This window comes from Trachinotus anak, unplaced genomic scaffold, assembly GCF_046630095.1.
Source record: "Trachinotus anak isolate AG129_WGS33_773 ecotype Australia unplaced genomic scaffold, CSIRO_AGI_Tana_v1 ptg000002l, whole genome shotgun sequence".
Taxonomy (NCBI): domain Eukaryota; kingdom Metazoa; phylum Chordata; class Actinopteri; order Carangiformes; family Carangidae; genus Trachinotus; species Trachinotus anak.
This window is the reverse complement of record NW_027273853.1, coordinates 16,273,483-16,290,266: the sequence shown is the minus strand read 5'-3', so window position 1 is coordinate 16,290,266 and position 16,784 is coordinate 16,273,483. Positions and strand designations below refer to the sequence as shown.

Sequence of the window (16,784 nt, the reverse complement as noted above, 5' to 3'; positions counted from 1 at the left end):
ATTGACAGAGATTTTTAGTCTCTGAACTCTACTGGAGGAATGGAACACAATTCTTTCAAAAGATATTCCCTCATTAGGTGAAATCTTCCTCCAGAATCTCCAGTGTGTGTTTACTTAGGTTGAGTTGAAGTGACAGTGAAGGCCATAGTATATGATTCATTTTCATACTCATCAAACCTTCCAGTGATCTCTTGTGTCCTGTAGATGGGGTCATAGCCATCTTGGAAGAGACCACTCCCTTCAGACTAAAAATGTTTCAACATAAGGTAAAGTCTAAGTACATTTTTTTAAGAACTTGTACTTTTCATTTTATGTGTGTTTACACTGCTACTCCACTACATTAATTTGACAGCTATTAATACTAGTTACTTTGCAAATGAAAGGCTCTGCACACCCACCAAGGTGTTTTCAGTTACCCTGGCTGATAAGACCTCTAGTCAGGTGTAGATTGGGTGAAGCTATGCTGGGAACTGCGTGATTTCACCAAACTCTGTGCATTAACAATGATACTGGGTATGTTACAATAACATCAACACAAGGATGAGGGAGATGTCAGTCAAGCAAAGCACTCATTAAGCAGCATAATACAGCATAAAACACATGTGTGGTTGGACCATGGGTATGGCCTTTACGATTTAACAAACAACTCATATGATACCTTTATAAAATATATTGTGTTGCTTTCTAAATTACCAAACCGTATAATTTATAGTAGTTAGCATGAGCTCCACCTCAACCTGCTACAACATTAACACACTGCTTGCTCTACTTGAATTTATCACTAGGAAATCAATGACATATGATTATATAACACTGACAGAGCCCACTCTTTAATTGGTGATTCTAAAGTGCTCATAAGTGTGAATGTGAGCATGACTGGTTGTTTGTCTCTACATGTCATGTACCCTGCCCTCGCCCAGTGTCAGCTGGGACTGGCTCCAGCACCCCCACCCCCCCACCCCCATCATGATAAATAAAAGAATGAAACAAAGCCCTAATCGAGGCTAACTCAGCATCTTTTATACATTTTTACAAGCTTTTATGGTACACCTGCGTGGAAGCATATGCATTTGTTATGTTTCTCCTCTCATTTATTCAGGTTTAACATAATGAACATGGCCTATCTATTACCTACTGTACAATAAGAAGCATCTTAACTTCACAGACTTATTCAACATACTTCAGTTTGAAATTGGAAAACGAAAAATTATGCATGTAATTATGAACATTGAGCAACATAACACAGTTTAAAAAGATGATTTGCCTTGATAAAGCACCACCATGTGACAAAGTAAGGGCTGACTCTCATGGAAATGCCCAGCAGCTATTCACATGGGTTCTGGATGACTATCAGTAGAAAGTCATTCTCTGCAGAGACATGAAAAAAGAGAAGATGGAGGAATGAAAAAATGCAGTGAAAACAGTAGAGCCAAAGTCATCCTCTTCAATGTTACAGTTAATGGCTGAGATCATCATCCAGCCAGCAATACCAATATAATTACTACACTCACCTGGTGCAACCAGGATCTCATGTTTCTTGGAGCGGATGCGGAGGAAGGTGAGGTCATTTTGAGGGTCAATATCCCTCACGGTGCTCCTGGCCTTCATGGTGAGGTGGCGAAGAAGTCCTGCATACTGAACTGTTGTGGAGTTATCTAAAGTTGTTCTGATGGGAATACCTGAAAAGATAAAGCAGCAGCCTTTATAGTGAGACTGTACTGTGAGCATGTTTGACCAGAGGAAACTGCTGTGCTGGATATTCACGTTGTCTGTCTTACCTTCAGCATTGACAACTATTGTTCCAATCACACCTTTATGGGCTTCGATCCTCTTCAGTGTTTCCTCAACTTCAGCCTGCATGAGAAAGAAAATGAGAAACATTTAATAAAACACCAAACTATGAAATGATTGTTTGGCGAAGTCTGCAAATAAAACAGTAATAAGCATCAACTTTAAGGCTCGTTAATTTGATTTCAGTCAAGTCAGTCGTTAGCAAGGCCAGTGCCAGTAAGATAAATTACAAGTTATAGCTAAAATAATTTATACTTTCACGAATATTTTCGGTTATCTAACGTCACCATAAGCATTACGGATATTATGAAATATTATATAATAATAATAATATTCCTACCATTTTGCGACAACTGAAACTTCTCTGCCTCCTCTGCGCGTCTCTCTGTTGCCTAGAGACACGGAAGAGACGTCAGGCGCAAGCGGAAGCGTGTAACGTAGCCGTCATTGTGTGGAGGTGGGTTGTGTGCTGTTTATCTTCACTGCAAAAATGCCGGAGTTAGCGGTGGAAAATGTGGTCGTTCATCCCCTGGTGTTGCTCAGCGTGGTCGATCACTTTAACAGGTCAGTAAATTCAACCTTCGAGATCAGCCTTAACCAGTGCTGACAGTTAAAATGTCTAAAAACGTGACGCCGCTGCTAAGCTAAGCTAATGTTAGCCCTGCTGAGTCAGAGCCCCGTTGAGAGTGAATGCAGATATGACCAGGCTAGTTAGCTTGCTTAAAAAAGTTTAGGTCGTCACCAGTGTAAGTAAAGAATATGTTTTAATTTGTTAAACTAGTTAATGATATGCAGTACATAATAAAATATTCCACCGACATGATTTTGTCATTAATTTCATTAGCAATAGATAACATGTACATTTGGGCAGTAGCTTAGCTTACAGTAGCAACCTAGCTAACTACTCAGTCTGTGTGTATGAGTCATGGTAAACTAATACATTCGTTCTGTTATTTCGATTGTTCAATCTACAGGATAGGAAAAGTTGGCAATCAGAAACGAGTGGTTGGTGTCCTTCTGGGATCATGGCAGAAAAAAGTTCTTGACGTCTCAAATAGTTTTGCAGGTGAGTCTCATGGTGACTACATTTGGGGAACTTGAGAGAAACAGCTTCAATAAAGAAAAGTTAAAAAATGAGAAAATAGAAGCACAAGAGGGCGAGATATACTGAATTTCATTTCCTGATATGGCACTATCTAACTCAGCCCACTAACTCTAACTTGATCCTTACACGTGTTTCAAACTTATTGCACCTCAGTTTTTAATGTAGGCTTTCAATTATAAATTTGTAGTTTCAGTCCGATATAGATGTAACTCAAATGACATCATCAGGGTTAGTTTTTTTTTTAGACTTTAATGAGCTCCCACCAGAGCCACAGAAAACATTATACAACAGTTTTCACAGGCTGATTATTTGACTTATCATGTGTAAAATCAGCGGGCATTCCCTTTAAAGTTAGATTTTCTAAGCACAACATGAAGCAAGATTATTTTAAAGGTCAATAAATGTTGTAAGTCTACCACAGACAAATTTTGTCAGTTTGTTTAGTGATTGTCAATGTTCCTTTCCAGTGCCATTCGATGAGGATGACAGGGATGACTCAGTTTGGTTCTTGGACCATGACTACTTGGAGAACATGTATGGCATGTTCAAGAAAGTTAATGGTAAGGCACTGGCTACATTCACATAATTCATTTGTGTTTAACATTACTGTTACCCTGATTTCATACTTGTGAATAACTGCCTTCTCTGGTTTTCAGCCAGAGAAAGAATAGTTGGGTGGTACCATACTGGCCCAAAACTACATAAGAATGACATTGCCATCAATGAGCTCATCAAGCAGTACTGTACCAATTCGGTATGTAACAGCTTTGCTTTTTCCTTCTGCTTTATGTGCATGTATTTGGACAACACCTTGTTCTACTCATATTCATCCTGATGTTGAATAACACACTCATATTTGTCTTTCATCCCACCAGGTGTTAGTCATTATCGATGTGAAGCCCAAAGATCTTGGTCTACCCACAGAAGCGTACATTTCTGTGGAGGAAATACATGATGTAAGTGACTCATGGATTGTATTGAAACAGATTGAGTACCAGTTTTTCCAAGCTGTTTGGAAATTATTTATTTTCTGCTTCCCATTGAATTAGCAATGACAGAATTAATACATCTTTATTTGCATGAGTTACATGACCATGCATGAAGGCTTTCCTGGGCTCCAATAATTTACAATTAGATTATTTGCTTCTTTATTTATTTATACATCTTTTTTTGTGAGAAAGTATTCCAATTAAGTTGGGGTGGGTCTGTATGATCCTGAAATGTTATCATCCTCTTACATTGGAAATAATAACTTTGTACTGCAAATTTAAGTGGTTCATCCAAACACTGCAGTGGCTGTTATCTAGTATGAAAACAAACTTAAGATAGGAGTTGGAGTTTTTGTTCATATTGGTGATTCACTATTTCTAGGATGGCACTCCAACATCCAAAACATTTGAACACGTCACCAGTGAGATTGGCGCTGAGGAAGCAGAGGAAGTGGGAGTGGAGCACCTGCTCAGGTACTGAACAAACTTTTGATTCACACACATTATAGCCACACTGTTAATCACAATATTAAACTTTTGGTGACCACAGTGAATAACTGTGATTACAATACAGATCATAAATGATGCAACTCTGGTACAATTTTGCTAATATCACTCAAGTGCAAACACAAGTAGGCAGGAATAATCATCAACTAAGAACCTATTGCCCACTTGAGTGAACTAAAACATACATACATACATACATACATAGATGCCTTATTCATGCCCTTGGCAAAATTAAATTGTCCAGTAGTTCGCATATATTTGCAGTTTAGATTTATAGTCCAGGTCATGAGCCACTGCCTTTGGCCACAGAAGACTGCAGCATAAAAAAGGACACTCTCCACCGCTGATTGATAAAACGTGCAGTATTTCACTGCCGACATCAGAGACCTCCTGAGAAAAAAGAGCTGGCTCTGCCCCTTCAGGTAGAGATGTAAAATATGTAAACATGTCCATACTCATGCCCATTCTCCTGTATCTATTATATTCTGTTTACAGAGATATCAAAGATACCACAGTTGGCACTCTCTCTCAACGCATCACAAACCAGGTTCATGGCCTAAAGGGACTCAACTCAAAACTGCTGGACATCCGCTCTTACCTGGAGAGAGTGGTAGCAGGCAAACTTCCCATCAACCACCAGATCATCTACCAGCTGCAGGATGTCTTCAACCTGCTGCCAGATGTTAATCTACTAGTAAGTTGTTGGTGTTTGTAGTATATCTAGTGTGTTTTTGCAGTAATCAACCAACTCTGGACTGAGCTCCATCAGGTTCTCATCTAGAATGTGGAACCAATGGCGTTGCAGCCTGATTTTATGTGGATTTCTTTTTGTTTGTTGTTTTCTTCCTATTGAGCTTCCATGAGCTGCGTCCTTGATAAGCAAGCAAGCAAATTTGTATAGCACATAGGGGGACAGGTCATCGAGGTTCTGCTTGATTGCTGATTGGATGTTATCGGGAGCAATAAGGAGTTTTATCTGCATGTAACTGTAGTAAGTTGTTTGACATCCAGTTCATAATGGCATTTAAACAGTTGGTCAGAATGGAGAGTTTGTGGAGCTCATAAGGTTTGAATGAAAAAATACAACCGAATATAATCGGCATACAAATAGTAGGAGATGTTGCTAAAAGCACTGATTATTTGTCCTAGTGGCAATATGTCTGTGGAAAAAAATGGGTCTAAAAACCGATCCCTGAGGGAGACCACATGTTGGGGGAGCAGTATCTGATGAAAATTCTCCTAGAGAGACAGAGAAAGACCTATTAGTGGAAGTCAAATGCTGTGCTAAGATCCAGTAAACCAAAACTGTGCAATTATCTCCATCTGAAGTGATTAAAATGTCATTTGAGACTCTTAAGTGAGCTGTTTTGGTGGAGTACATTTTACGGAATCCGGACTGAAAGTTATCAAACATCCTGTGCAATTCTAGTATTTGGACTAGTTGCTTTTCGACAGTCTTGTCTAAGATTTTGGAGAAGTAATGTAGTTCGGAAATAGGCCTGTAATTTTCTGGAAAGGAGGGATCCAGGTTTGATTTCTTTAACAACGGTAGAACAGTAGCATGTTTAAAATAACTGTGGACACACCCGGATAAAAGAGAATGATTTAAAATGTCAACTATGCAGGGGTCAATGGAGTTCAAAACAGAGAGGTTGGTAAGACATCTAGTGGGCTTGAGGAGGACTTCATTTGTCCTATCAAGGCTGAAACGTCATCTACGGACACAGGACAAAAGGAGTCCTGGATCAAAGTTTGAGGAGGGTGAAAAATTTGCCCTAACATTTACCACCTTCTCTAAAAAATATTTAATAAAGACTGAATTGAATTATCATTGTAGGGAAATGGCTGTGTGTTGAATTGTGGTGCAGATTTCACAAACATTTTGTTAATAGTTTAATTTACTTGAAGTTGTGAATTTGGTGATTTTCAAAGCTTTTTTGCTGCAATATACCAGGGAGGAAAAGTTCAGCTACAGTTACTTAAAAGTGGAAATATAAAAGAATATACAGTAATATAAATGAATAAGAGTAAGAAATTTCAGCTGAAAATGTGAATTCTTCTAACTGAACAACAGCTTCTTCTTTTATCCACTGGAGGGCAAACTGAGTCTAGTTTAGTGAGATAAATATCGTCAATGCTCGTTTGTGCTCAGATGTTGCCTGTATGACCTGCACTATTGTAGCTCATAACAAAAAACTAGCAACTGTATGGGCCATTTAATATGGATTTAAACTGATTTGCTTTAATGATGTGTTTTCAAATCAAAATTTATAATAACATTTTATAGTCATGCAGAGCACTTGCTCAATTGATGAAATACTCAATCACCAAAATAAGTTGGTTGTTGTTTAAGAAGCACATAAACCAACATTGTGGATACACACATGACCTTATAGATAAATATCTGCTCTTTTTATGTTTGAGAAATTAAAATATAGCTCTGTGTTTGGTCCTTGGCCCATTGCCTGTGGTTTCTTTTTGTCTTTAACTTATTATGCAAAAGGTTTCAGTGCATTAGCATAACATTACATCTCATAAATTATTCTGCCTTTCCCAATATTTATTATCAAGCTAACAAACCATTGTACATTTCACATTATGTACTGTGTGTTGTTGTATTGTTAGATTACTTTCCCCGTTGATGAATTTTATGTGTTCTGTCTACGCAGGAATTCACAAAAGCCTTCTACCTTAAGACCAACGACCAGATGCTGGTGGTCTACCTGGCCTCGCTCATACGCTCTGTGGTGGCCCTGCACAACCTGATCAACAACAAGATTTCCAACCGAGACGCAGAAAAGAAGGAAGGACAGGAAAAGGAGGAAGGCAAGAAAGAGAAGAAAGATGACAAAGAGAAAAAAGATGAGAAGGACAAAGACAAGGAGAAGGAGAAAGCAGATGGTGCCAAGAAAGATGAGAAGAAGAAAAAATGAGTGTTCTTCCTTTTGAAGTCTTCTCTCAAATCATGCCGTCTTCATCTGGATGGTGCTCTACTTTCTGCCCACTGTCACAGCTCTGTATGTGGGTCTCAGGCTAAAAGTAGGGCTCTATATGGGGAATGGTGTCATTTGAGATCTGGCCTCACGGTCACATATGGCACCCATAAAGACTGTCTTTATCGTACAGAGATGATGTTTTCCTCTTTGGTGTTCTGAACTATGAGAACATGTTTATTCTGTTTTTGCAGTTGCCCATGCTCCTGGTGTACACCTGGTATTCCTTTATTGTAAGATGGAGAAATTTTTTTTGTTCCTGTATCACTTATTAAATTTGGATCATATTAAATTTTTTTTTCTTTGTAGTTTTCACTTTTCCTGTTCTTTCTAAATCTAAAAACCGTTCATAAATAGTTTTACGGTAGACCTGCAAGTAGGTATATGTACTGAGATTACCTTTAAGATGAAGTAATGGAGACACAGCGCTTCAGAGGGTGTGTGTCTTTGTGTGTATGGAAATGAGGGGAAGTTATGTTGGTGATAAGTTCCTCTGGACAGACACTGATAAATGTTATAAAGCTGTAACATGAGATTGGTACTAAACACCACAAAACTGTGTTCCAGTTGAAATACTACAAAATATGGCAACCCCACGTTTAGAGTGACAGGAACCAATAAAAATGTAAATTGCTTTATTGGCATCATCATAATTAAGACCAGTATTTCCAATGCATCATCCAATGCTTTTGATTTAAGCCAACATGGACTGAGAAGTCAAACAAGTCCTTAAAGTAACCCCCCAAAAAATGTGAATTTGAATGAGCTCCATCTGCTGATGAAGATCGTGCCATATGATTGAAAGCTCCAGTGAGGATACAAAACGTACTTTGAGGTAAGATTTTGCAAAGACAAAACAAAACAAGATGCAAAAACGGCAAATGGATTCCGGTACTTCATATGACAGCATATTGAGAAAAAAAAAAAAAAAATCTAAGATGTGATGCTGCAATTGAACGCAGTAGCGGGGCTACAAACAAAAACAGCCCGTGAGCGCAGATCTGATCTGTCGGGAGCGGCGGCGGGTCCGTCATCGTTTTATTTTTAAAACTGCGTCATCTGCAGCGTCTGGTCGGACTTCACCGCGGTCGCAGTGACCACAGCCTGCAGCAGCAGCCGCACTAACTAGTACAGCGTATTTGAAGCTCCTGGTGTGTCGGACAAATCAGATTATTGGGAAAGTAAACTGGATTCTGACGTAAAGGACTTAACCCCCCCCTCCCTCCCTCCCTCCCTCTCTCTTCCTCTCTCTCTCTCCTCCGGGAGCGGAGCATCGCATGTGCTGCACGGTCAACAACAAACCACCCCTCTCTCTCTCTCCCTCTCTCTCTCTCTCTCTCTCTCTCTCTCTCTCTCTCTCTCCTTCCGGACCCGGGCATGACTCCTCAGACGCTGCACTGCGACTGAACGGAACACACGGCCGCCGGTAACATGGCTTCGTATCTGCAGGTGAGGCTGTAAACCGCTGCGTTTGCGTGTCCGGGGATTTGTTTGGTATTGTCATAACTTATCCACTCAATGGGTGTGGTTGCACTGCGCGTCCTGCAGGCCTGCTGTGACAGACGGCGGCTCTCCGGTCAGTATTTCGGTTTCAGCTGTGCTCTGCCACATTAGTGTTGGATGTCTGTTTGCCTCCAGCCCAGCCTCGGTCATGTGTGTGCCGAGATAAACAGGTGGTTGAGAGGCTTCAGTGTTGCCGGGGGCGGGGGGGGGAAGGGGGGAGCATGGCTTCACTTTGATTAAATGCGTCTTTGGCGCACGTCAGTGCCAACCGTTTTGCGCAGAGTTGAAGAGATGGCTTCTCCTTCGTCTTATTCCAGATCGCTGATGATGAGAAAGGCCATGATCTAGACCTTTTCTGTGTCCCCAGACATTATGAGAACGATTTGGACAAGGTGATCATCCCCCATGGACTCATCATGGACAGGTAAACCAGCCAACAGCAGCCTCCCCACCGACGCCAAACACTGGAAATGTCTCTCATTTTTCTTTTAAGTCACCTGACACACTCACTCTCTGGCTCTTTCTGTTTCCCTGACATACACACTCACATTCGTGGTTGTATTACAATAGTGCACTATACTGTATTTGCTTGACAAATCCACTATAGCCCACATACTGAAGTGCATTTGAATGTGGATTTGGAAGGGAGGGGTTGAATGTCCAGTGCAGTGTAGTAAAATGCATTGTGAGCTATAATGTTCAAGTGCAGTGTCATTTCAATGATCTCCTCCTTATTCATAAGAACTATATAGCATTCACCAATAATTTATGCTGCATGTTTCCTTTGTGACTACCTTCTCTGGTCCAGGACAGAGCGTCTGGCTCGTGATATAATTCGGGACATGGGGGGACACCACATCGTAGCTCTGTGTGTGCTAAAAGGGGGCTACAAGTTCTTCGCAGACCTCCTGGACTACATCAAAGCACTGAACCAGAACAGTGATAAATCAGTCCCGCTGACAGTGGATTTCATTAGGGTGAAGAGCTACTGTGTAAGCTGCCTTTTCTCATTTCATTTCTGGGAACCACTTGTGCTGACGTGAGGTGTGTGATATGAGCTTGGCAAAGACCAAATGAGAATAATTACTTTTAATCAGAAATGGGCCACTGCAGTGTTCACGGTGTGGAGACCGTGGATGCAGTGTTAGACATGGTAAAAATTTCATGAAGATTTGAGGTGAAGATTCTTCTTGTGATTTAAAGCCAGAACAGGCAAGACCAAACAGAAACTGCAACCATAGTGAGATTAATAATGTCGTCTCCTCTTTCTGTCCCCTAGAACGACAAGTCAACAAACAATGTCAAAGTCATAGGAGGGGATGAGCTGTCCAATCTCTCTGGCAAGGTCAGTCTTCAGATGTTAGTCAGGAAGAATTGCTTTGACTGCACAGTCATTTATTTATACTTCATTAACTGTTATTTCATTTTTCTCTGCAGAATGTTTTGATTGTCGAGGTAAGACATTTTGTTTTTAATCTGTATTAACGGTGGGGGATTCGGATTATATCTGTGATTGTCATTTTATATTGCAGTATCGATATACCGCATATTATGATATTATGAAAGAAACTGTCATACATGTGTGTATATATCAGTCTTGCTCGTGATTTGCAACTAGTCTATAATGATACACGTAACTCAAAGGGATACCTACAGACCTCTATATAAACAGTAGGTTGGATTTTAATATGGCATGAGTTTGGACCAGCAATTATTCAATTCAATTTGCTGAATCTTTTTAAATTACACATTAGGCATAAGTTGATAATGTTAAACTAATTGGATGTAAAACAAAAGAGTCTGTTGCTCAAGCGTTACATGAATGTCATATTTTTAAGCATTGTTTCCTGTGTCTTGTATTGTCAAAAGGATATTGTGGAGACAGGAAGGACAATGCAGACGCTACTTTCCCTGCTGAGTGAATGCAATCCCAAGATGGTTAAAGTTGTAAGGTAGGTACCATCATATACAGTTTACAGTCCAGGAATTATAGAATGAATGATAGCCCTCCACTGGTATGTCTTCAGAGAGAGTGCTCTTAGCTAATGGACACACTTCTTTAGGACCGTAATGCGACGGAGGGAGGGAGCAGCTTAACAGTTAATCTGCTATACTATTAACTGCACTGTGGACATAGAGGCCATTTCTCTTATGCATTCCTGATAGTTGGTTGAAACAGGAAATGCACTACAGCAATGTGGGTTTCCTCTGATGCTTGCATTAAAAGATAGTGGTTTGGCCTGCCGGATAGGGTCATTTTTATCACTTTGATGTCAGCCATGTAGTAATTTATCCCCCATACGCCTCTTGCCAGGCTTCCATTGTGAAATTTTTTTTCTGACTTACCTATCTATTTAAATAAAATTCAGAGTTAAACGGTCTGTTTACCCAATTCTCACACTCACACACTTAGCCATTCTGGTGTCAAGAATTGCAGATAGTTCCTGTTCCTGCTCATGTTTTATAATATTCACTGCTAACATTTCTGCTGCCGCCCCAATACTGTAGAGCTAAACAGAATTTCATTTGTGTAGCTTAAAACATAGAAGAAGTACATTTGAAGAACTCAAAGTGCCTTTCTGTTGACTGTTTTCATTTGCAACTATTTTTGATGTATATGTGTAAATACAGCATGGGCTGAGATTATTCTGAATAACCAAATATTTGTTTATGGAAAGTGATATGGTCGATTAAAAACATTTTTTTTGTACATAATTTTTTTCCTTTTTTACTAATTTCCATTTATTCCAGTATTCAGAATAATGTGAATTAAGCTCTAAGGCAGAGGCTCTCTATTCACTGATCACCTCTTAGCCTTTACTCTGGTTATAACGTTGCATCCATGCATGTAAAATAAAATCCACACAAAGAGGTCGATCTTGGACCCTGAATGGGCATCTGTTTGGTCAAGGTGTCAATCGATGCCATATGTAAGGAGTAAAACCTGCACTGGAGGTTAATTTTTATTGAAAGGCATTTGTTTGATATAGCCTGTGTTTTCCTAATTTATTATTCCAGCCTTCTGGTGAAGAGGACCCCGAGGAGTTCAGGGTACAGACCAGATTGTGAGTACCTCTGTACGATATCTCTGTAGTGTAGTAATATATGGTAGAGCTCATTTCATGCCTATTACTTGTGCATGTGTTTGTGTGTGTTTGTGTGTCTGGTTCTTTTGAGGACTGGTGAAGTTTTATTTAATAAAGCTGTGTTTTCCATGCAGGATTAACATTCATTTCAGGAAAATCTACTCCAAATGTAGCCAAGCTGGGCACTTATGCACTAATGCATGCCTGATAACCCCCTGCTCACCCTGTCTGTGATTATGTAATGCTTTTAGGTTTGAGTTGGGTAATCTGTTTAAGATTGTCCCTCAAGGACAGCTGTTACTGTAAGCGTTTTGACTTTCCACTGTACAGCACTGACAGCTTGAGAACAACCTCACACAGACAGTAAAAGAGCAATGTTTATTAGTTTACTACAGAACCTCTTCTTATTTCAGACCAGGCTAAGAGTTTTACTTCCACTCCACTGAAAGTGTAAATTCTTTGTTTTCTGTACATGACTCATGTTGGTGGCATCTGTATATTTATTTCAGACATTGGCTTTGAGGTACCAGATGCCTTTCTGGTAGGCTACGCACTGGACTACAATGAGTACTTCAGAGATCTCAGTGTAAGTTTGCTGCAGTTGATTACTCCAGAAGAAAAACTAGAGTTATCGCCTTGTGGTTTTATGTCTCAACCAACCAGCCAAGTTGCAGGAAATGTGGTCACAATCTCCCCTTCCTGAGTTACAGCATTAAACAATGGCCAGAGACGTTTTTGCAGAACATTAAGAAGTCACAGTGAAGTTAAGTTGTGTCAAAATTAGAGATCACCCCTGACCTTTGACCACCAAATTGTAATTAGTTCATCCTTGAGTCTAAGTGGAATGTTTGTGTCAGATGTAATGAAATTCCCTGATATATTGCATTTACAAGAACATGAAGTCACCATGACCTTGACCATGACCTTGAACTTTGGCCTTTGACCACCAAAATCTCACTGTGACCTCACAAAACACATTTTTGGCCTCTTGAATGTGATACTGCCTCGAGGGAATTGCTCCGGATTTGGCACAAATATTCACTTGAACTCAAGGATTAACTGATCACAGTTTGGTGGTCAGAAGTCAAGGTCACTGTGACCTCACAAAACATGGTTTTGCCCATAACTCACAAATCCATATGCTAATTATGACACAATTTAACACAAATGTCTAATATGATAAAATGATGAAGTGATGACATTTTATAACCAAAAGGTCAAAGGTCAACTTCACTGTTACATCCTAATGGTCTGTAAAAACACTTCTGGCTATTATTCAGTGCTGTTACTCAAGAAGGGGAGATTGTGATTTTCTGCAGCTTGGCTGGCTGACAGAGGCGTACAACCATGAGGCGGTATTTCTAATATGCATACTGACTTTGAATATACTTGACTCAGTTTCCCAGTGTAAATAGACTTCATACTTCAAACTTGCTTAGAATTGGTTTGTAGTAAAGAATTTGCTCATTGTTGGGTTCTTTGGTAAAGCTTCATTCTGACAGAATTGATCTGGATTACTATAGGTGCTAAATAGGTTTCTGACAAGAATGAGCTAGGGTCATATCCAAACTTATATGAATGCTGAGGTCATAATTACAAATTATCCCAGAGAAATTCCCCGTTTGACTATCCACCACATTACATGCTTGTATTATTATTATTTTCATGTTATTCTACTGTTTAGTATACTTTTGATAAATGTTATCTCAATGTATGATAATCTAAATGCTGCTTCAAAGCCTTCTCCACACTCCCAGTAATGCAAAAGGGCCTATTTGAGCTGTCACAGTAGGAAAAGCACAGGTGAAAATGATAGTAATACTGGCTGAATTCCATTTAGCCGCTTCAGTTTGAGGGTCCTGGTATTGTTCATGCTGCCTCAGTATCACAGTCATTACTTAGTAGGACACATAATAGAAAATAGCTGTTGTTAATGTTATCAGTAAAACCTGTGTCTTTCTACAACGACAAGTCACAATATCTGCTGTGAAAATTGCCTATTCTGGTGGAGAAATGTTAAATTCTTCTCCTCAATTAATTCAATTTAAATTAAATATTTTCTTTGAAAAAGTCTAATATAAATACACTGAAGGAAAAAATATTTCACATTTCCAGAAAAAAAGACATTACCTCTAGTGGGTTTTTCCACTGTTGGAAAAATCTAATTCCTGGACAATAGAAATTAATCAAACATAAACTCACTGTCCTCTGGTTTGCTTTTATTTCAGCACATCTGCATACTGAATGACCAAGCCAAGGAGAAGTACAAAGTGTGAGCAGATAAAGTGCTGCAGAGGTGATGCCTGAATCAATGACGACTAGGACCACTGTGATGACCCTCCTTAGCTTTGCTGTGTTTTGAATCTTATTTATTTTTCTACGTAAGAGTCCACAAAATATGACTTGTGGGTTGTAAATAACTTCAAGAAGAACATTTCTTTTGCCCCCTATTGAATAAGTGGGATCACTTATGTATATTAAGAATATTTTGGATGTTTAATTTTAATTTATTTATTCACTTCTGTGTATAGACTCTGCCTGTAAATTGCAGTTTTATCTTGGAGATAGAAAATGAATGTTATTAATTGCTCTGGCACATTAAATCACAGGTCTCAGGCGTCTGCTTTATGTTCAATTAGCTGTCAGATGTTAGCAGTCTTCAGTTTGTACACGTTTTTGTTTTGACTTGATGACATATCCTCTCATTATGCCATAAAATGACTGACTTGGAATGTACTGTACGTTTTATTTCATATCTTCTGTTTTCATGGAGGACCTGTTTACAAGCAATACAAATCCCTTTGGAACCTTGAATCCTGTTTTTTTTCTGTTGCACTTTATCAGTTTCCCCAGCAGATGGAGTAATGTTACATGTTCACAAATAACGTCGCAACTTTTCAGTCATATTCAAGTAAAAAAACATTTTCAAGTCCCTGTCCATTCATGCGACTTTTCTGTGCACTCCCACATTCCGTCTTATTTTGGTGAAGCAAATGTATAACTGCAGTCAAATTCGTAACTACAGTGCCCCGGGCCCATGGATGTATACATCCATACCATGGATGGCATTTTATAACCAAAAGGTCAAAGGTCAACCATGGATGTATTGGTTGGGATACTCTGAAGGTCCCCAACCGGTGACGTTCCCCAAACGTTCCGCGGCGAACGTTCAACGAAGGTTCCACCAAAAAAAAAAAAAGCACCTCAACCCATCTTGATGTTATGCTACCTTCAGGTTGACGTCTCTGCCAGTGTTTTTAAAATAGTTTCAATTTGTTAAAAAAATAAAAAATAAAAAAATAAATGAAATGCATGTTTTTTTTGTTTTTTTTTTTAATAAAGAATTTGTATTTGTCTCGCGGGGCAGGGAGGGAAAAATATAAATTTGATCTTGTGTGAGGCCTCAGCTGACAAAGCATGTTTTCATTCATGAGTTTTTAAATTATCCATGTTGATTTGGTCACATTGTACATTTTATCACCTGTTGGAGAAGCCCAATAACAGACTTTTACTTTTATTTTTAGAAATAAAAGGCAAAGGCAAGTGTCTTACTTTTTACAATTTTGGTGTCATGACAGAGTGTAAAAGATACAATTACTTTAAGCTTGCATCATGCTATGGATGGAACATTGCATTCTGAACTAAAATAATAAATATATTTTGTGTTAACCCAGAAAAGTACACAGATTCAAAGTGACAGTGCACGTCTCCACTGGGATTATTGTAGCTACAGGCACACTACCCTTCGCTGGGCAGGGAGGGAAAAATATATCCTGTCAGTTTCAACCAGCAGTTGAAACACTTTAGATGCAAAAAAAACCCCTCATGACTATAAATTGTGAACCATTCTGATTTATCTCAGGGCACAGTTACAAATTTGGTCACACTTGCCTGGATAACTGGATTCACTAAGACGCCGATATGATTTTTCATCACTTCCTCCGTCACAGTTTCTTCAGGTATTTTAATTTAAGTCATTGAGCTTCTGTGTGATAGTTTCTGTGATGTGTGAGCAGCAGTGTGTCATCCTGACTGCAGGTCACCAGCCTGTCATCCGATCACAACAACCGCCTTATTATTTCATAGATTAATGACCTTCACTGTGTCAGCGGGTTAAATGATAACTGAGTCCGGCCTGGATGCAGCGTCCTCCGGGTCAGCAGCGGGGGCCTGAGCCGCTGCAGCCCGCTGCCCCTCTCTGTCCCTGAGGGGAAGAACCGTCCTGGACGTCCTCATCATCGCCTCTCTAACTCCCCACGTCCTCAGTGTGTGTTCAGTATACAGTAGCTAAATGTTCAGTGGTATTCATCATTTAAATTAAATCTTTATAAAAAATAATTTTGATATATTTTTCAATTTTCAAATCAAATATCTGTGAAAAAGAATATCGAAAAATACAAAGAGCAATGACGGGACATAAAGCTTAACTACAGCCCTGCACAGTTTTGTTTTGTTTTGTTTTTTAAAGAAGACATGCCGTATAAATATGCTTCTCAATGAGAGAAAGTAAACGTAATAATTTTATCTGATGAATTGTAGTTATCTGTCACATTCAGCATCCACATCTTAAAAACGCCTAAAAGACCATTTAAACGTCATATTTTTGCCTGGTTATGATTTTTTAAAATGTTGATTCCAATGTGACTTTAGGCTCTAAAGCTTCAAACTGAATGTTGTTTGTATAAATCCGTGGTGTAAAGCCCCGGGCCGGTCCTGTATTAGTCTGTTAAACATAATAAAGTCCGCTAGCAGAGCACTCGTGAACGCGCAGCGCCAGATCGGGAACGTTTTTCGCTCGTTCTCATTGCCC

The 16,784-nt window shown here is 39.3% G+C and overlaps 3 protein-coding genes across 5 annotated transcripts; 2 read left to right on the top strand and 1 right to left on the bottom strand.

Moving 5' to 3' along the window:
- Positions 1–998: 998 nt before the first annotated feature.
- On the bottom strand, positions 999–2,261 carry LOC139634951 (dynein light chain roadblock-type 2). The gene is made up of 4 exons (XM_071501764.1): positions 2,132–2,261; positions 1,779–1,854; positions 1,512–1,679; positions 999–1,368 (listed from the first exon to the last, which is right to left on the bottom strand). Exons 1-4 carry the CDS (start codon positions 2,132–2,134, stop codon positions 1,325–1,327), a joined length of 291 nt encoding a protein of 96 aa, XP_071357865.1. The 5' UTR covers positions 2,135–2,261; the 3' UTR covers positions 999–1,324.
- psmd7 (proteasome 26S subunit, non-ATPase 7) lies at positions 2,196–7,693 on the top strand. The gene is made up of 8 exons (XM_071501721.1): positions 2,196–2,355; positions 2,766–2,857; positions 3,364–3,456; positions 3,553–3,650; positions 3,772–3,852; positions 4,268–4,359; positions 4,888–5,086; positions 7,062–7,693. The coding sequence occupies exons 1-8, from the start codon at positions 2,282–2,284 to the stop codon at positions 7,323–7,325; spliced, it is 993 nt and encodes a 330-aa protein (XP_071357822.1). The 5' UTR covers positions 2,196–2,281; the 3' UTR covers positions 7,326–7,693.
- Positions 7,694–8,616: 923 nt separating this feature from the next.
- Positions 8,617–14,788, top strand: hprt1l (hypoxanthine phosphoribosyltransferase 1, like). Of its 3 annotated transcripts, none has more exons than XM_071501732.1 (9): positions 8,629–8,834; positions 9,206–9,312; positions 9,697–9,880; positions 10,168–10,233; positions 10,326–10,343; positions 10,758–10,840; positions 11,907–11,953; positions 12,484–12,560; positions 14,203–14,788. In XM_071501732.1, exons 1-9 carry the CDS (start codon positions 8,817–8,819, stop codon positions 14,248–14,250), a joined length of 648 nt encoding a protein of 215 aa, XP_071357833.1. In that variant the 5' UTR covers positions 8,629–8,816; the 3' UTR covers positions 14,251–14,788. The 3 variants fall into 3 exon arrangements, with proteins under 3 accessions (XP_071357843.1, XP_071357833.1, XP_071357853.1); XM_071501752.1 differs by having other exon boundaries at positions 8,632–8,834; positions 9,256–9,312; XM_071501742.1 differs by lacking the exon at positions 10,326–10,343 and having other exon boundaries at positions 8,617–8,834; positions 10,168–10,251.
- Positions 14,789–16,784: the final 1,996 nt, after the last annotated feature.